General features: G+C 35.5%; 1 protein-coding gene across 3 annotated transcripts in view; it reads left to right on the forward strand.

Moving 5' to 3' along the window:
- The window catches only part of PRKD1 (protein kinase D1), a 295,550-nt gene that overhangs the window by 223,728 nt on the left and 50,304 nt on the right, over positions 1-21,518 (forward strand). For 2 of the 3 annotated variants that reach the window (XM_058540799.1, XM_058540797.1), the window contains exons 5-8: positions 18,126-18,336; positions 18,496-18,573; positions 18,674-18,694; positions 20,389-20,593. In XM_058540799.1, coding sequence (XP_058396782.1) covers positions 18,126-18,336; positions 18,496-18,573; positions 18,674-18,694; positions 20,389-20,593 — 515 coding nt within the window. The remainder of the gene's footprint in view (positions 1-18,125; positions 18,337-18,495; positions 18,574-18,673; positions 18,695-20,388; positions 20,594-21,518) is intronic. The other variant, XM_058540798.1, reaches the window with a different exon arrangement.

Genomic DNA, 21,518 nt, shown 5'->3' on the forward strand with positions numbered 1-21,518 from the left:
ATGGTATTACACAAGGTTAGGTATTAAGTGTTAAGACAATGTGGTATTACACAAGAACAGAAAAATAAACCAATGAAACAGAATAGAGGGAGTCCAGAAACTACACACATATACAGCCCAACTGATTTATGAGAAGGATGCCATTTCTGTGAGAAAAGAATGGTCTTTTCAACAAATATTTCCGGGACCAAGTGAATATCTATATGGAAAATATGAGTCTTGACCCTGACTTGCGCTATATGCAAAATCAATTCCAGGTAGATTGGGAGCTTCTAGGAGATAACATAGAAGAATATGTACAAGAACTTGGGGTAGGAAAAGCTTTTTTAAGCAGGTCTCAAATCACTGATGACAAAAGAAAAAGACTGATACATTGGGCATCATTAAAATTAAGAAATTATTTTTAGCAAAATGTCCCATTAAGAGAATGGAAAAGCAAGTCACAGAATGATGGGAGAAGATATTTTCAAAATATATATCCTTTAAAAGACTCATATCTAGAATGTATTAAAGAATATCTACAAAAATTTAGAAGACAGACAACCCCATTTAAGATACAGGCAAAATAGTTGAACAGCATGTTACAAAAGAAGACAGCCAATAAACATGAAAATGTACTTTACAACATTAATTATCAAAGATCCTCAAGTTAAATCTGCAATGAGGTGTCTCTACACCAGAATGTCTAACATTGAAAAAAAAAACCTGACAGTAACAACTATTGCTGAGTATATTGAGCAACTGGGGCTCACATACACTACTACTTGGAATATAAATTGGTTCAACAACTTTGGAAAACTAGTTGGCAGTCATCTTCTAAAGCTGAACATATGCGTATCGTGTGACTCAGCAGGTAGGTATATACCTATTTTCCTAGGTATATATTCAAAGAACTGTGTATAGATATACATAGAAAGATATGTACAAGCATTTTCTTTTTGTTTTTTTATTTTTTTAGACTTCATTTTTTTTTAGAAGTTTTAGGTTCACAGTAAAATTAAGAGGAAGGTACAGAGATTTCCCATATGCATAGCCTCACACATGCATAGCCTCTCCCGTTATCAACATCACCCCCCAGAGTGGTGTTTTTGTTAACACCGATGAACGTACATTCACACATCATCATCAGCCGAAGTCCATAGTTTACTTTAGGGTTCACTCTTGGTGTTGTACATTCTATGGGTTTGGACAAATGTATAATGACATGTATTCATCATTGTGGTATCATACGCAGTAGTTTCACAGCCCTAAAAATCCCTTGTGCTCCACCTATTCTTCCCTCCTCCCCTCCACCCCAACCCCTGCCAACAACTTATCTGTTTACTATCTCCATGGTTTTCCCTTTTCCAGAATGTTGTATAGTTGTAATCATACAGTATGTACCCTTTCCAGATTGGCTTCTTTTACATAGTACACATTTAAGTTTCCTCCATGTCTTTTCATGGCTTGATAGCTCATTTCTTTTTACTGCTGAATAATATTCCATTGTCTGGATGTCCACAGTTTATTTATCCATTCACCTACTGAAGGACATGTTGGTTGCTTCCAAGTTTTGGCAGTTATGAATAAGGCTACTATAAACATCCGTGTACAGGTTTTTGAGTAGACATAAGTTTTTGACTCTTTTGAGTAAGTATCAAGGAGTGCGATTACTGGGTCATATGGTAAAAGTATGTTAAGTTTTTTAAGAAACCACCAAACTGTCTTATAAGGCATCTGTGCCATTTTGCATTCTCACCAGCAATGAATGAGAGTTCCTGTTGCTCCACATCCTTGCCAGCATCTGGTGTCAGTGTTCTGGATTTTGACCATTTTAATAGGTGTATAGTGGTATCTCATCGTTGTTTTAATTTTCATTTCCCTGGTGACATATAATGTGGAACTTCTTTTCATATGCTTATTTGCCATCTGTGTATTTTCTCTGGTGAGGTGTCTATTAAGCTCTTTGGCCCACTTTTTAATTGGGTTGTTTGTTTTCTTATTGTTGAGTTTTAAGAGTTCTTGTGTATTTTGGAGAACAGTCTTTATTAGATGTGTCTTTTGCAAATATTTTGTAAATATTTTCAACCAGTCTGTGGTTTGTCTTAATTCTCTTGACATTGTCTTTTCAGAGCAGAAGTTTTTAATTTTTATTATTTCTTTCATGGATCATGACTTTAGTGATGTAGCTAAAAAGGCACCACCATATCCAAGGTCATCTAGGTTTTCTTCTGTTTTATCTTCTAGGAGTTTTATAGCATTTTGCTTTACATTTAGGTCTATGATCCATTTAGAGTTAAATTTTTTTTTTAATGTGTAAGGTCTGTGTTTAGATTCATTTTTTTGCATGTGGGTGTCCAGTTATTCCAGCACTATTTGTTGAAGTGACTATCTTTGCCCCATTGTATTGCCTTTGCTTAGTTGACTGTATTTATGGGGATCTATTTTGGGGCTCACTATTCTGATCCATCAATCCATTTGTCTGATTTTTCACCGAAGCCATACTGTTTTGATTATTGTAGCTTTATAGTAACTCTTGAAGTTGAGTGGCATCAGTCCCCCAACTTTGTTCTTCTCCTTCAGTACTGTATTGGCTATTCTGGGTCTTTTGCCTCTCCATATAAACTTTAGAATCAATTTGTTACTATCCATAAAATAACTTGCTGGGATTTTGATTGGTATTGCATTGAATCTATAGGTCAAGTTGGGAAGGACAGACGTCTTGACGATTTTGAGTCTTCCTATTCATGAACATAGAGTATCTCTCCATTATTTAGTTCTTTTTAATTTCTTTCATCAGAGTTTTGTAGTTTTCTCTCACATAGATCTTGTACATATTTGGTTAGATTTATGCCTAAGTATTTCATTTTTGGGGGGTGCTAATGTGAATGCTATTGTTACAAGCATGTTTTTAACATCTATATTCGTAGTAGGTAAAAGCTAGAAACAAATAGATAGTGATATACTATTCATACAATGGAATAGTATACAGCAATACAATTAGCGAACTGTCGATTCACTTAACAGCATGAATGAATCTCACAAAATAATATTTAGAGGAAAAAGCCAGAGGCAAAACAGTATATACTTACCAATACAGTGTATGAAGTTCAATCAAGCAAAACTAATTTATAGTGAGAGACATCAGAATAATAGTTCCTCTTAGTCAGGTGCTGAGAGGGAGCAGGAGAGAACCTTTTGGGATGCTGGAAATATTCTATATCTTGATCTAGGTAGAGGTTACATGGGTATATGCTCATGTAAAACGTCATCAGGATGTGCAACTAGAATTTTCTGCACTTTATTCCATATAAATTATATCTCAATAAAAATGTTTTGAAGTGATAATAGCAAGTAGCTATCCAAATAGCAAGTTATAAAGTCATTAGGTTTCTTCATCACAGGTCATGTGAGAAAAGGATAAAGTATTATATCAGAATAATTAATAATTAAATTTAGTTCTGAGATTCCTATCAGTCAATTAAAAGAAAATGATATTATAGAAATTGCATTATTTAATAACAGGAAACCTAAATTCTTTGAGTGCTAAATGACAACTATTATGTGCCACATCATCCTAATATCCATAATATTCATTTGCATAATAAACATTGTTTTCTACAGTTTTCACCACAGATGCAAAACTGTAATTTGTATGATCTTTCTTCAAGGGGAAAACAAAAATAAAACAAAACTATAGTATAATATTACAACCAACTACCGAGGGAATAGGTGACTCTTTTTTCTTGGTGATCTATGGACATTTCTGATGATTTTAATTTGATAGCATCATAGAAAAATAGAGCTGTGTGTTTCCCAAAATTTTTTCTTCAAAATAATGGTGCTATAAGATATTCTGCAAAAAAAGATTTTCCTGGCTAAATAAGATTGGGAAATGCTTCTTCTTGGTTCATCCAAGTATTAGACCTCACTGGTATTCATTAAGCCTGGTTATGGTTCTCAGAAGACCTGAAGTAATGAAATCAGTCTTCCTAAACTGACTCAAATATGGAATCCCTTTTTCTCATAAAACCTAGGATTATCTAATAGGAAAAAACAGGAACTTTGAGAAATGGTAACTTAGAGGAATAAGTGAATTAAGGCATGTTGCATAGACCATCTTCTGATATCATGAACTGAACAGCACTCAGCTGAAGTTGAGTTCTGATGAGATCCCAGAGTAAAGGTATTCAGGGCTACAAATGGGAGGAAAATCATGAGCTTTGGGTATCAGATATGTTGATGACAAGGATAATGTCTTATTTTAGAAATCAGGAAACTTGATTTTCTCTGCCACCTCTAGATGAAAATGTTCCATAAAAGTGCATACAAACAGAGTTGTAATTTTTCCTCAAAAGTCATGTTTGGATCTGTTCAAGTGAGCAATTGTTGCCGCTGAGTTCTGCACATGCTTCATATCAATCAAAAAATGCAACAGGTATTACTGGGTAACAGTTAGTCATGGCAGAATCTCAGTCTAAATGTACACCACTTCCCAGAGTCTCTGACAAAATGGGTTGGCTGTAGACTGCAAATTAGGCTACAGGGGTTCAGAGAGCAGATAATAGCATTTTTCTCAAAGTGCGATAGTTTATTCAACATTGGACAAATTGCTGATTTCAAAACATAGTAATGCATTTTTGTTAAGAAAAAGAGTCAACTATATTTCAGTTTTGATTTTTTTCTAGTTATCAGATAGAGCTGCCCAAAAAAGCTTACAGGAATAGGGATGAAAAAGAACACATTCAGTATAAATTACTGGATATGTGTTGTCTATTTAACCAAGACGTTTCTTACTTTTTCATTGATACTCCTCCTCTTAAAAATTCAGAATAACCTTTCTACTTTTGAATTATATTTCAACCTTGAATGAAATCAGACAGAAAACAATGATATGCAGCAAAGACTCTAAAATGAGCAAAGGATGCACTGTAGGCAGATTTCTCTCATTAAAAGTCTAACCCACTGTTGGACTTTCCAAGGTTGTAAACCACTGACTGATACTGATTATTCATCAGCTTATTCTTGCCTGCAGGCAGATAACAACTATGTAACATTTGATTACTTTGATGACCTTTTTCTTTCTTTTCCCATTGAGAGGATGAATTATTGTGAAAAAATCAAATCTTTCACTTAAAGGTCAAAAATGCTTCATTCTGACTATAATTTATTTTCAATAAGGTGAAAGAATCATCTTTCATCACTGACACCATGATGTGCAGATTTTTTTTTTTACCTCTACCAGCTCACAGCTGTAAACAGTGTTTTTGCAACCTTGACTTAGTGTCAGTAGTTCCATTTAAATGTTAAAAAGTTGTTTCCAACTCAGATGTCTCTGTGGCCACAAAGACTGATTAGTATAACATTTTGCTTTTCCTTGAAAATACACCTGTATGAAACATTATTGCGTAACATGCATTGCTTTTCTCCAATAACACTGTTTTCTTGTCTTTTCCTCCCTTTCTTCGGCTCCTTTGCCTGCTTTGTGCTCTTATGACTTCATGTTTCAGTCTCCTGTGAGTCCCGGCTTTGAGGTAGGTACTGACTCTACCTAGCACTAGGGACGTGCTTCACCAGCCTTTGCAAACCAACATTGTAATACTAGACTGACAGCCAATTATCTGTGTGGACGCCATGAGAATAATCAGGTCAAAATTTAGCTCATGATACAACCTGTTGAACTGCAGAAAGCCCACAGGTTTTGTTTTTTGTTGTCTTATCTTGTTGTTACTGTTTAAGTTTTCATAGTCCTCAGTGATAGAAAGAGCAATGCCTTAGAGTAACAGATTTTGGTTTGCCCTCAGATTACTTGCCTCCGTAACATTGGTGTCTTTTCTATGAAACTGAGCAGACAGGTTGAGAATAGAGCAGAATACAGTCAGCACTCCCTCTACCCGAGAGCATCTTCACTGAAAGGCACGCATAGTGGAACTGCGTCCCCATCCTAGGTACCACAGACCCCTGCGAATTGAGAGCATCATCCCAATATACACAGGTTTTGGTTGGCACGGTAAGGCACAAGACAGAGACTGCCTTAAGATGGATATAACTTTTTCAAGAAAGAAACTTTTAATCCTTAATACATTATCACAATCGAATTATTTTTAAAAAGGACGGTATGCAAGTAGATATGTCAAGGTCTCAATCCAAGAAGAAATTATATATGGAAAAGACACAAATTTTGTTCATAAAGATTTTAATTAAAGTCCACTCCAAAACTGGCCTTTTATCTGTCTAAAGCAATTAATAACCTGAGCACGGAGAAGAGGCATTTAGGTCAAGCGTTAAAGCAGAGCATACAACAGTGCTCTTGTGATAACTTGTTTGGATCAATTGACTTCTTAATGTTTAGTTTTCCTTATTTCTGTACCTCTGCCAAATTGAGAGCTGATGTATTTTTCCTCATGAGACTAAATTTCAAATACCATTATTAGTGTCCATTCTAAGATGGTCTTGTTAACATAACTCTAACAAAGGAAGCTAATGAAACACAACCAGAACACGTTCTGGGTTAAATAAAATTGACAAGTCAAGATATCCTGATTTATAAGATGTGAAGAAATCTGCTTCAATAATAATAAATTCCTGTGTTTGGAAAAATCATCCTGGTTCAAAATGTATCCTACTTAGAAAAGTCCAGGGTGAAAGCTAGGTAAATGTAATTTTTGATGTTCTTGTAGATTTAAATTTTGTAATTTATAATGCCTTCCGTACATAATTTTAAATGTGAATTAGTATCTCTCCCTTCAAATTATCCTTTGGGAATAAAGCCAAAGAAGGACGAGAAGCATTTTTCACTTCCTTCTCCTGTGTTGCAATCAGGAATGGATTGTATAAAAGAGGACTGAAGAGGACTGTGCTTTCTGTGGAAGCTGTGTGACTTAAAGGCAGCCAGGCCTTCGCAGGATAGCTCCTGATGGAAATAAGATGCATTTTCTGTATAAGCTATTGTTCTTAAACTTGCTTTTATCTAGTTTGTTGAAAGAGTAGCAGACTTTTCTTTTCTCTTTATAAACGTCTTGGAAGAAAATGATGCACAGCATAAAATTTGACCAATATTTTAGTGATAGTTGTGTGAGTTGCAGAATTGTTACAAAAACCTGCTCGTGGCTCAACGTTCAGCAGTTCTGGTCAATTTACATTTTCAGGTTTGTAACTCTAGGATGCAGAAGTGTACAAAAGTAGATAAATTCTCTGCCCTCATGGAGCTTGCATAAATGGACAATTTGCAAACAAATATATGTCTTTGTAAAAGCTTCCTGGTACTACCTCACAACTAATATACTTAATCAGAGTCTCCTACTATTTAGGTTGTTTCTATTTTTTTTCATTTTGAACAATCCTGAAATAAACATCTTTGTATGTATTTTGTGAACATTTGTAAAAGTATTAGGAGGTTTCTCAATAAGCATTTGTTGAATGAATTAGTAAGTTATATTCTTAGAAGCCAAATAGGCTAAAGAATATACACAATTTTTTCCAAATAGTTCTTCAAAAGGTTGTAAAAGTTTAAATTTATAACTCTGCTGACTACAGTGTATAAGAGTTTCCATTTCCTCATACTCTTCCCGACAAGAGATTTTATCAATATTTTAAAAGTTTTTTTTCACTAATTTGTTAGGTAAAAAAATTTCTATGCCTAAATATGTATTTCTTTAATGGAGAAGAGAAACAGCTTTTTGTATATTTATTGGCCATTTGTATTTCACCTATGGTGCATTTTATGTCTCTCTTTCTATTGAGTTGCTTATTAGTTGCTTAGAATCTTTATATATTATAACAGTAATCCTCTGTCTGTTAATATGTTCAGTTTTATGTGTGTTTTTGATGTCTTTTCCCATATTGATATTTTATTACAGAGGAACCATTTTCACTCATTCTCTTACTGTATATAGATTGTTGAAAATAAATCAATGTGAGCAGATTAAACATAATATTCTTGTCAAATGATTGAGGAGAATGATCTTTTCTTGAGGTAAAGGAGCTGAAGTCAAGGTAGAAAGTGAAGCAGAATTGAAAACACTGGTGTCATTTGAAACCACAGGATACAATTGATGGCACAATTTTTTTAAAAAGTAAGTTAGGCCTTATGGAATTTTTCTGAATTTTAAGAGCTTTACTGAAGTTATTTTAGATATTTTTAAATATTTTTAAGGAAGCATTTACTATTATAGCTTTGAGGTTAAGGGGCCCTATGGAGAATTTGTTTTTGGAAAATTAAATGCTTTTAGCCTAGTCTTTTTGGTAATTCTTATTCAGACTGCCTTACAGAAAATATTAGGAAATAAATTACTCATTCCAAAAATTTTCCCTCTGTTTGACTGTTTTATATCCTCTGCATCCTTTAGTTTTTGTGAAATTTAAACAATATGTGAGGGTGCATATTTTCTAAATAATAATTTTCCATAAACTGCTATTATTTTCATAAAGTTTGCTGACTCACATTTAATTAAGACAAGCATTGTACTAAGAAGAACTCTTGGCTGCATACTTTCCTAGAAAATCTCCACCAAAAATGACTCATTCAGTTACTGTTTTTGTTCGTTACAAAAAATATAAACAAAGACAAGACAATAGCAGTATTGCATTATCTATCTGTAATTGGATATGATCCTGATATGCATTATAATAGTCAAGGTAGATTCTTTTCAATTGAGGAAATAATGGGGGAAAAAAACCTATTTCTAATCCCGAATGAAATTATGGTGATATTTCTGGCCAAATGAATATTTTCCAGGATATTTTCCAAAGTAGCAAACGTCTATCCAGAAGTAGAGACTTTAATTGTTACTCTCGTATTCTGGAATTTCAGGAATCCTGGTGATTCATCTGAATTAAAAAGTCATTTTTCCATTTAAACATGCTGACATGCATATAGTACATTTGCCAGATATTGTAAGATTTCTTTTGATGATTGTATAAACTAGTTCTCCAAATTCAAACCTGGGCAGTGTATACTTTCAGTGAGGAAGGGCATCCAAGAATTCTTTAACCAGCACTTCTCCACCTCCTGAGAGTCAGAAAAGTATGTGTAGTGGTGGGTTTGTTAGGAAGGAGCCTTCAGTAAAATTAAGCGTGAGGCCTACTTTGATGTGAAACTAATTGGCTGTTACCTTATTTCATTTAACATGTCTGGCTCACCATATGTACATTATTAATTGGTGCTCTTAACAAAACCTTCCAGATATGTAATTCTAAATATGAACACTGCAGGAGGGTTCGTCATGAGCTCCAGTGGGAGAGGGGGGCATCATATACCACTTGCCCATGCTTACAAACATACGGGTCTTAGGAACAAATGGATCTTGAGTGAAGGCTCTGAAGGGCCTGTGGTCACCTCAGGAAAGGCCTATAGCTCCCCACAAGCCATCCCTTAAGACACAAAACATTGCTCTCTGCTTTAAGACACAAAACAGCCTTGTTGCCAATAATAGACATTTGCTTAGTCGCCACCTGTATCCATCTAATGTCATGCCGGTACTGCCAGATTGAAGTCCCTTCCCCTTTAATTCCTGACCGGTCGTGACTACTGAGCTCCTAGCTACTGAGTACTATGAACAAAGGTTGTTCATGTTCACTTTGAGGACTTGTGTGTCCTCATGAATGTTCCTACTAGAAAAAAAGAAATAAAGGTTTGTGTCAAAGAAATAATAATGAGGAGGAGTGAAGTGAGTGGAAGACTGGAATTAGTACTATAAATTAGACTTCTAGAAATTTAAGAATTCAGCTTCTAAAATATTTATCTGTGATTTCAGAAATATTTAGGTACATTATTTTACTTGATCCATTAGACATGGCTTTCTGACATTTAGTTCTATTTGATCATTTGAATTCCTCCCTTCTCAAGAAGAGTGAAAGTATTGCCATTTTGATAATAAATATAGTGAAATGCAAGAGGAAATAATGTCCAGAAGTTTTGAACAAATATTCCTTTTTCTCCGAATAGCCCAGTTTTTGATGGTGTCTCTTTCTCTGTAGCTAGGCACTGAAAATATCACTGAGTGATATAATTTAATTGAGTTAGTGCTTTCCTATATTTTTAAAACTCAAAGCTTTCCTTTTATGGTAGGTAAAAGAAAAGGTCTCTTATCTTTTCTCTCTCTCTGTTTTAACTGAGTTTCATTAAGATGCATGTTGTTTCAGAAGTACATGTGCAAGTACATACACACATAGCACCACATATTCCTCATTGACTGGTATAGGCTAGGATTCTACAAAATACTATAAGGTTATCCTTATGGACCATTTCTGAAGGGAGAGGCTCTAACCTTTGTAGCCCTGGACTGCTTTTATGGTGCTTTCCAGTGTCTCCAAGGCAGTAATCAATGCAACAGCCTCTTTCTAGGTTATTTCATTCAGCTTTCCAATGAGCTCAGAAATACAGGCCAGGCCCCTGTCAATTCAATCAGGGTCAAATACTACGGAAATGTATGTCCCTAAAATTGCTATTCTTGATTTTTCCACATAATCTGTTTATCGTCCAGTTCACTTTCTATGTGTAGATCAAGTCTTAAAGCCCCAAAGCAGAAGCTGTTGACGTGCAAAGTTGTTTTCTTCCTCAGTGGAAATGCTCCTTTTTTATTTTATAAATTTAGAGTGCATGGCATTAAGCTTGCATTGCCTTCGAGTAAAAGGGGAGGTAATCTTACTTATGTCTCCCCTTTCCTCCAAGAAGCTACAGATTTGTAGGATGTTGGTAACTGACATTTTGAAAGAACAGTGCGTGTAATTTGCAACAATCCTCCAATAATTCTGGTGCTTTCCCTGCAAAGGGTGGATCACTTAAGAAAATAGTAAGGTTCCTTTACCCTTCATTTCTGTATTTAAAAAGAGTGAGGCAATATAAAATTTAATATAACTTCCAAGACTACTTTAGCACTCAGCAAATCCAGATCACCGTGTATTTTTAATAAGAGATTATATATGTTATTATAGTGAAAGCTGTCACAAATTGTGGGTTCTCCACTGTAAAACACAGCATCCATCACCACTGAGCAGGGGGCACACTTTTTTTTCCCCTGACCTGTCGCAACCCTTTTCACTGTTATGAAAAGGTGTCGATTAGCTTTTATTTATGCTATATATTTAGAGTATCCAACTGAGGAGCCAAATTCATTTATCTGGCACACTTGGCAGGTAGTTCAAGGGATGTAGAATCAGAATTGTAACAGAAGCACTGAGCAATTTGAAACTCACCAAACACCCTACTCTCTACTCAGTGAATTACAGGACATGGAAATATGGGTGTTCCTATGTGAACTCCATTTCCCAGGGGTCTTCAGACTTGTCTGTTGCCCAAGGACTGCTCTGTGCTGGAAAATTACTGCCTCCCCATGTTAGAGGTAATATGTTCATCTAAGTGTTGTTGAAAAGAGCTGATTGTTTCTTTTGCTTAGAAAGTAGTTAGTCTCAGCCTGAGCATTCACAGCGATGTTTTACTGGCAGCGACTATGGGTGGGGTTAGATAATCATTTCCAAGTGGGATAAACAGATTTCAGAGTATATAAAAGAAATCTCTAGGCAGTCTGAAGATGGGGAGGACTGAGTTGTCCTAAACAGAATTCTAACTGCAAATAATACTCAATATAATCATTACATGACAAGACTCATGTCAGGGTCCACGCCAAATGCCTCTTCTTTAAGAGACCCCTTTTCTGAATGACCCCTTTGCCTCCATAATGAGTGTGGTTCATCTTTTCTCCAAACTTTCATATATATATGGGCACTTATTCCGTGTGAGGCAGTGTTCCTAAGGTTGGTGATACAGTGACAAAGAAATATCAAGATCCTTTCCTTAAGGAACTTATATTCTATTGAAGAGAGACTGTGAAAAACCAAAGAGACTGTGAAAAAGCAAATAGGTAAATAAGACAGTTGCAGGCTGCAGTAATGGCCCTGGAGGAGACAGGATGACGTGCCAGAGAGTAATAGAGTGCAGACAGGGAGTGAGCAATAAGCTTGGGGGTCTGGAGGCCCCTTGGAGGTGACATGTGAACTGAATTCTGAAGAATAAGGCAGAACCATGCAGAAAGAAGGGAAGAGCACATATTTTTATTGTTGATAGTAACAGTTGTGTCCAGAATTCTACTGGCTAGTAAACTCATTGGGCACAGAGAATGTTATTTACTGATATTTGTATGTCCTGCAGCATCTGAATTGAGCTTTTGGTTGGGATAGGCTCCAGGAAACACTTGTTAAATTAGATAAATCATCTTGATGGCAGTAGGCGAGAACTATCATAAGGTGCCATTCTGCACAGTTCTTTGAATGATAGTCCAAAATGCTAGATTTTAAAACTTCTGGAATAAAGGATTAATATTTCATTGGATCTGTTGGCACATAGTTGTGCTAGTATCTTTTAAGCATAACAGCAACTGAGTAGGAAAGTGGGCAGCCAACTGGGTGATGCTTATACAATAGAAGCTGTTTATTCAGCTAGCTATCATGTTCTAGAAAACATGCATAACTCAGATACTGTCCTCTGAGCACAGACAGCTGGTTGCAAGTCTCTTCTGTAGATCAAGGTTACATTGCATTTTAGCACGTAGAACATTATTCTCACTGTCACCTGTGAACTCTTCCTTCATGACGTGAATGAGGGGAAGAAAGTACTTTCTATTTTTATATTAGCATAAAACTTGGGAATGTGAGAGCTGAGAGGGACTAAAAAGAGAGGAATTATTATTATCATCTGGAGTAAGACTATGTGAGTTCATAGCTCTGCTACTTACAAGCTTTGCGATCTTGGGCAAATGATTTAACCTCCCTGTGGTTCCGTTTCCTTATCTGTAAAATGAGGATCATAACACTAGTGGTCATGAGGTTTAAATGAATTAATGCATGTAAATGCTATGAAAAGAGTTTGGCACTTATAAAGGTTATAAAAAATGTTTTATGTCATTATCTAGTTCAAAGGTCTCTGACTCCTCATGGACCTGATTTATTCCTCATATCAGTTGGCTTGCACAATGTTTCAAATTTTTTTAAGTTGCCAATGTTGAGCACTAGAATTATTTTATACAACAACTAGATTTTCTGCTCTTTTTGAAAAACTAAGAAGCCTGCAACACTGGGCTTACATTAGCATGGCAACTTTTCGCGGTGTTAGAGCAGTGGCCTTCCCTTTTATGCTGAGCCTGTCCTCTCCAATTTACTGTAGTCTCCACCATTCTCTATTGCATCCCTGACATGGAGGGGTCACTCGTTAATATTAACAGCCTACAAGTATTTGGGCTTGCTACTCCTCTCTTTCTAGAGCAGAATAGCTCTGCACAGATTTTGCATTCATGTTGGGTATGCCAAGTAGGGGTGAGGAGCAGGCAGACAAGCATTCTACGAAGAGCAATTGCAGTGAAAAACATTCCTTAGCCAATCGTACTCTCTTAAAATTGAAATCCTGTAAAGCCATTATGTCAAAGTTACAGTCTATGTAATACTAAATTTAAAAAAGGCTTATATCACAGTCTGTATTTTGAATATATCTATTGAAATGGCTCATCCATTATTCCCATGCATTTACTTCTTGGAAACATTCATTCTGTTCAGTTCAAGCAATGCTTATTGTTTATCATGCACCAGGCACTTCTTCCATTAACAGAGGGCAAATGTGGTTAAGACACTGTCCTTTCCTTAGGATCTGATTGTCTGATGACTGAGACAGGTCCCAAAAGAGACGTCAACAGGTATGCTAAAGTGTTCTCTACTTTTCTCTTTCTCTTTAACTCAAGGGGAGTTTATGTCACCCAAAATCCAGTCTCACCCAATATGGGGCTGTGAAATGAATTTTAGTTAATAAACGTAAACATTTTAATTCTGCAGAAGTTTTTATTTGAGCCATGTATTTTGTATAAATTTTGCATAAATGACAACATGCAAACTACAAGTAAAGGCAACTTCCCCCCTCTGTTTTGGCTTTACTAATGAAGAGAATTCGTTTTGCACTACAGAGTGGAATATACCTTGTTGGGAAATTGTTTCAGAGTCCTGTTAAATGTTTAAAGACGTGCTGGCGGTTGGAGTTTCCATAATGTAATCTAAGCAATCATTTCCTGGGAAGGTTCCAGACTTGCTGAGTCATTAATTTAGCATACCAGGTTAAAACACAAATCAGTCTCTAGAAAAGCAGGATACATTGTCTCTGTAAGTAGGTGTTCAGTGCATATAGTTTCAACTTTGGCAGTAATTTCAAATGGAACATTATTAGCGTAAGGCGCTTCGCAAAACCATAGACTTTAAAAAAAATTTTTTAATCTAAAATCTTTCTTCTATTTAATCTCTAATCCTGGCTTTCAAATTCAGCTTTCATCATTTTTATGTTCTCATATTCTCTGCCATCCATGAGGGTGATGCCTCTTACGCTGAGAACAGGAAAGAGACCTTTATACTTTCCATCATTTCTAATTTGCCAAATCAAATCATTTACGTACATCCATCCCAATACCATATATTATAGTGATGTCAGTTCTCACAAAAGTTCCACACCTGTAATTTGATCCAAACTCCTCCACTCAGGAAAAAAACAATTCATAGGACCATTGGCTAATGTAAAAATGTAAATTTTTAGACGCACATTGTCCTGCATATGCTTACCATAATTATAGAGACGGGAATTTTAAATCTGTTCTGAGTTTTGAGCCAGTTTTTGCTCTGAACATAATAATGACGCAGAATGAGACAAAATGTAGCCGTTCCCTTTCCAAGGCATTTCAGCTCTCCTCCCTCTTCCCGTAAAAGACAATCATTCTGCAGATTGCCCAGGTTCACAGGATGCACAGTGCCAGACTGGAGCAGCAAGTAAGGGTGGAGATTAATTTAAACACCGTTTAGCTAACCTAATAAACTTAGTACAACCTTCACTAGTGTTGGTGGGTAAGGAAGATTTTCTCTTTCCCAGAGTTCACTTTAAAAAGATTTTATTTAAAACTCTAAAGTACTGTACACATTATAGTTAAATATACAAATAAGTAAAAAAATAAAATGAAGTATGGTAATGGAGAAATAAAGCAATAGTATATCTCTTTACTTTGAATAATAATGCGTTACATGCAAAAAAGCCTGATTATTAAGCCAATATCACCCTTTGAATCACTAAGTCTGGTTTCCTGTTGACATTATCTTAACGTCCAGTCTAGTTGGATTTAGATCAGTGAGATATTTTAAGCATCTATTTCCTTTAAAATTACCAATTTCTGTTTTTACCTACTCTATAACTTGCTGCCATCAAACAAAAAAATACTGTAATTGCGGCTGTCTGGTGTACTTACCTTCAAATAAAACTTCACGTAATAATTGAAATTACGTATTTTTTGCTTAAAATAGTAACTGAATATTAATTACTAATGAAAAATATATCACTGATTCTGAAAATCCTTAGAAGTATTTGGTTTACATTCAAATTATTAGAAATATTTTTAAAGGGATGATTTGGCAGGATTACAGAAATGGTGGGTCTTAAACATTTATGATAAATATATTATAAATATAAATATAAATACAGGGCAATGGCCTTATTTCATAGGCTCTTGTTTTTCTGTTTGTTTTACAATCTGTTATATATCAATGAAGGCCTTGTTTTACATTTTAAGTAAAGAATGGATAAATATCTCTTAAGCATTTATGGTCATCAGATAGTGACCCAGTCTTCCCTTTATGTGTTAGCTTCTTAGATTTGCCTCACGGTAGGGAAAAGCACATGCAAATATACGTGTGCACACTCCCAGAAACATAGAATATAATTCTGCAAACAAAATTTCGGAAGGCTTCTCCGCTCTCCCTTTCCCAAAGTGTTTGTAATTTAGTAAAATTAAACAACTCAATCTCTTTCCAGCAGATCAGTTCCCACATAAGTCACCATGCATGCACCCCGTCTCAAGATTTTAAAGCTTTGCCTTTTTCTTTAGAAATATAGGCCACACTGAAAATGATTAGTTATATTTGGGAGTATAAGAAAAGGTAACAATAAGAAATAAGTATTTCTGGCCATGTTGCTAGCTGGTTTTAATTTTAAAATGTCATGAATGACAGGAGGGCACTCTTTATTAATGCTATTAAAATATTAAATTGTTATTAAATCTTAAATGCTATTAAAGTCTTAATTTCTGACACTATAAATTATGCAGTTTGTGAGTTGTTATTCTGTGTCGAGGACACATGTGGCTGTGTGAATCTGATCATTGCCTGAATATATGTGTAGTACCGTCTCTGGGCCACAAAGTAACAGCCAATTTCTTTTCCCTAAACTCTTGTAATGTTTTAAAATTCCTTAGGTAATCCTGTCTTGAAGGTAATAAATGAAATGACTTCTTAAGGATAATTCTGGTTCTTGTAGTTTATGGCAGTGTTTATGTGACTGTTACCATGTTGGATGAAAAGAAAACATTCAGTTTATCAGACTGCCTCTTGCTCTTCTGAGGGAATTTGCCCCGTGGTAGAGTAAACAGTCCTATGTCAAACTGGCTCTGTTAATACAGCCTCGAATTAGGTATCTTAAATTAAGGAATATAACTGAACAGTGATTTGGTCAACTTTTCTTATGATTTTCCAAATCGGAGAACATTTTAAGTCTGCTAAGAAAGTGTGACATCAGGTCAGTTTTTATTCAGTGTTGAAACTTTCCAACTATGGAAAAATAGCACTTTTCATTTTAGTCTATGTTCAAAACTGGCCCGTTGGCTACAGTTGCTCAAGAAGGACACATAAAACAGGGACCTAACACTGTGGATTTAATTATTTTTCAATTCTATTGAAGATATTTATTCAATATATTCATCATTCTGGCTTGGCAAACCTTTGACTTATCTTTAAAAGCTCCCTAGATGTCACTACAAGAGTTGAGCCTTTCCAGGGTGTTTATACTTTATAGTTTTCCTTTATGGAATTGTAATTTTAAATCTAACTGTAGACATACTATTCCTAAGTAGAACCTCATCTCAAATTTCTTTTTATCGAAGCTAGTGAATCTACAAATCAAAATTTCCCCATTTGGTAATAAATGGTATTACCTTTTGGTGCAGATAGGCATTGAAATGAATGGAAATTGTATGTAAATATGATTTATTTTTCATCTTGTCAGTAATTATTCCAAATTAGAAGTTAACCGGAGTAAGGTGATAATATAGGGGCTCTAGAGGCGAACAAATGTAGTTCATGTTTTGGCTGCACTGTTTATTAGCATTTGACCCAGAATTTAAACTTTATGAGCTTGGATGCTCAACTGCAGATAACAAGGCCTATCTTGTAAGGCATCTAACACAATGATTACTAAGAGTAGGAGCTTAATAAATGAGATGTATACTTATAATAATTATGAACAAATAATTCAATTTGTCTTTTATTCTGATGATTCCCAAGTACATTTCCATATCAAGAAATACCATGAAATTGTCCAAAAACATTGAAAGCAGTTCATTTTAATTCATTTAATTTTTAAAAATATTTGTACTGGGCTGATTAAATAATCCCAAAATGAGAAACAAGAGTGCACAGAGGCATACTTGTAACCAAAATCCCAGTATTTATGTGTCTTGTATACTCCATTAGTCACTATATTTTTCAGTCGTAAAAATGATAGTGTAATTTTAACCCTTTACTTTTATATGGTTGAGGAATAATTTTAAATCATATTTATTTTTTTCTTTGAGGGAGTGCAAGGAAACTGTGGATACTTTTCAGATGAAGTACCATGTAGGGCAGACTGGGGGGATTTACTCTTCATTTTCTGTCTTCCTGAACCGCGTGCATTTTCCAGCAATGTGCATATCATACTTTAGAAGATGTCGATGAAGTAATGTGTGCAATGAGATTAAGAATCATTTTTTTGTTTGTTTACAACTTTATATTTCTGTATTAAAACCAATTAAATTACTTTTTAAAAACCAAAAATTATTTGAAAGTTCTAGAAATCAGGTTCAAATATTCTGATCTCCAATTCTTTTCAGACTATAAAAACAAGGTAACTCAGATAAGAAGTTAAGGGGGAATAAATTACAGTAAAGAACAGAAACATAGTTTTAGTTTATTTTTCTCATATTCTTAAGGATCAAACCACTAAATACAATAGTAAAACAAAATGTGATTTAAAAATACATAAACATATAAATCAAGTAGTCTCTTACATCTTATTGTCATTTATTGTTTTTCAAACATAGCAAAAGTCACCATCAGAGTCTTTTATTGGTCGAGAGAAGAGGTCGAATTCTCAGTCATACATCGGACGGCCAATTCAGCTCGACAAGATTTTGATGTCTAAAGTTAAAGTGCCGCACACATTTGTCATCCACTCCTACACCCGACCCACGGTGTGCCAGTACTGCAAGAAGCTTCTCAAGGGCCTTTTCAGGCAGGGCCTGCAGTGCAAAGGTAAGGATCATCTTGCCACCAAATATTTGTCACCAGCCAAAGTTTGATCCTTAAACTAATCCTCCTCCATTTGAAATTACTGTGTTTTTGTTTCACAACTTCTCTTTCTGAGGAATCCTTGATTTTTCTTTGTTTTCTTTTTAAAATCATTGTGATTAGATTGCAGATTCAACTGTCATAAACGTTGTGCACCAAAAGTACCCAACAACTGCCTCGGTGAAGTGACCATTAATGGAGGTAGGTGAAGATCAGCAGTCACGTCCCTGCTTCTTTCCTGTTAGAGAGTGTGTCAATTATGACTTAACAGGACTTGTTACTCTTATTGTTTTCTGCTCAGGTATTTGTGTCCCAGCCCAAGGTAAGTTATGGCCTCAGTTTGTTCTACTTTACTGTAGAAAGGCTCCCATTCCAGCTCATTGAGTTTTAATAAAAACCAAAGAGACTTTCTCAATTTTTACATGGTGAACAGCTAGTATTGAAAACTTGGATGTCCCAAATTTCTTCCCCAGCTCTCTTGTTTTATATGCCTATCCTAGTTTGTTCAGAAACATGGAAATTGTTGGAATTCCAGCAAGTTATAGCTGCGTCTCTTTTCCTCCATCTTCATTCCAACCATTGAGACAGAAGTTAACTTTTCTTCCCCATCTGCGAAAGAATGGAAGAATCACAGAGAAATAATCACCCACTCCCTCCACCCAGTTGCTTCCACTTTGTATGTGCTTGTTAACCTGTGTCTTTAATAATAATAAAAGGACCTTTAATTCAGCCAATTAAAAATACGTATCATTTTCTATGTTTGGGAGTATTCCTTTGAGAAAACTCTAACTGCATAAATTAACTTTGAAGGATTCCGAAGAAAAATGCCATGTCCTAAAGGAACAGCTCACGTTTTCTTCCCAAGTCGTATTTCTAATGGATTCTTAGCAAAATATTTGACTTAGTATCCCAGACTAACTTTTTCCATAGATAGTGGACTGCTTTATACCTTCAGGCTGATATCAGTTTTCTGATTCCTCTGGAAAGAAAAATGGAGATAGAATACCAGAGAAATAAGTTGAGTATTTTTGTTACTAAAACACTGAAGAACAAGGGATTATCTTCGCTCTAGAACTTTCTTCTCTAGAAGAAATATATACCTAGCAGAACAATAAGAAGAAGGGAAATCTCTCCAGGAAAACATTCCCATACTAGTTTCTGCCTTGGAGATGCATGAATTAGCTGCCAAAATGGAAAGCTTGGCAATCTTCTCACTTTCTGTGGCGTGTGATATTGACTTTGTTCAGGCGCAGGAAATGTCTTGATAACTAGAACTAAGGGGGAACAGTGAAGTTTTTGATGTTGTTGATTACTTTGAAATTGCATTTTCCCATGCAGTCAGAAAAATTTGGTAAAATGTGAATTTTCCAAGCTTGGCAGGCTAGGGTCTCTAATCAATCTATTTTCTAATTTTAAAATAAGTACTTTGCATTAGTAATTTATTTTGCTGCATTACCGTCACCTACATAATAACGGGATTCAATATTACTTCAAATATCAAATATCTTAGGTATTTAAAAGCTGTTGCTTCTGTGGCCGATTGTAATATTGGAATCCATGATTTAAGAAGTTACTGGAATAGCAGGAATCAACAACCCTGAGTCGTCTTGCGTGTGAAAGTTTCCCTCATCCTCCCGTGTATTTCTTTTTCCCACCAGGGCTGTGCTACTGAAATATGATGGGTTTCCTCTTCAAGTGTACCTGGTATCACTTTGCTTCCTAGCATTTCGCTTCTATCCCACCCTTGGCTTCCTTCTAAGGCTCTCCAAGACTTTTCATGTTTTTAGGCTTGGGGGCACAAAAAACAAGCATCTGCTTGTAAAATTATGTATTCATTCTTTTACAAATTCAGATTATTATGAGTTACAAAAGGAAAGTGAAAGAAAAGGTAAATTCCTCACATAAGTATTTATTTTAGGGCTTCCAATTGATTTGTTTTACGATTGGCTAACTTTCTCTTAAGTCCTGGCTCCAGGATTCCAGGCTTATCTTCATGGGTGCAAAACAATTTTTTAGATTTGCTTAGCCCTGGGGCAGAGTCTGACGTGGTCATGGAAGAAGGGAGTGATGACAATGACAGTGAAAGGAACAGTGGGCTCATGGATGACATGGAAGAGGCAATGGTTCAAGATGCTGAGATGGTGATGGCAGAGTGCCAGAACGACAGTGGGGAGATGCAGGATCCAGACCCGGACCACGAGGACTCCAACAGAACCATCAGGTGAGGGCTGTACTCCCAGCCTCCGTCCAGCAGTGGAACTCCAAGTGGTATTTACTTTTTAAAGCTCTTTGATATTTTAATCTGTTATAAAAGAAGTTTAAAGTGTATGCTTAATTTGTTGATGAACGAGCGGGGTACTGTCAAGGAGAGGAGAGCCTTTGGAGTTAGGAGGTCTGGATTCCCTTGGAGAAGTATAGTCTGCATCCTTTCCTAGCATTGCCTCATTCTTTGACCCATTTTCTTTTGCGTGTAAGGGTACTCAAATTTGCCATCTACAAGTTGACTACTAAATTAACGTTTATTCAGAGTTCATTGTGTGGAAATACAAAGATCCAGGACCAGAGTGGACATAATCTATTTTATAGCCGGCCCCTCTTAGAAATATCACATATGTCTACACCTTACTGTTCTTGACTTTATTTCAGAAGTATGTGAAATTTTATATTTGTGATCTAATTATTGATACTTTTTGATTACTAGATGATCCCATTTTTTTATATCAGGGGTCAACACACTATAGCCAAATGAGGCTGCTGCCTGTTGTGTAATAAAGTTTTATTGGAACATAGCCATGCCCATGGCTGCTTTTGCACTACAATGGCAGAGTTAAATATTCTGCAAAGCCCAAAATATTTATTACCTGGCCTTTTACAGAAAAGGTTTCCCAATGTCTGATTTATATTCTAAAGTTTATTCAAACTTTTGTGTCCATTTTACAAATACCGCATTCATTGACAAACTGAAATTGTTCATGAAAGTAGAGCAATAAAATAATTGGATTTTTTTTCCATTTAATGACATAAGAAATATGTTTAAAATACTGGAAAACATTAGCCTTTGACCCAACTGTCTTTTGAAGGTGTGTATTTCTTCAGTATCCAAGTGTGAGGGGGCTGGAGAGTATGCTTACATATATGCATGTTGG

The sequence above is a fragment of the Diceros bicornis genome, chromosome 5, assembly GCF_020826845.1.
Source record: "Diceros bicornis minor isolate mBicDic1 chromosome 5, mDicBic1.mat.cur, whole genome shotgun sequence".
In the NCBI taxonomy this organism is placed as follows: Eukaryota; Metazoa; Chordata; class Mammalia; order Perissodactyla; family Rhinocerotidae; genus Diceros; species Diceros bicornis.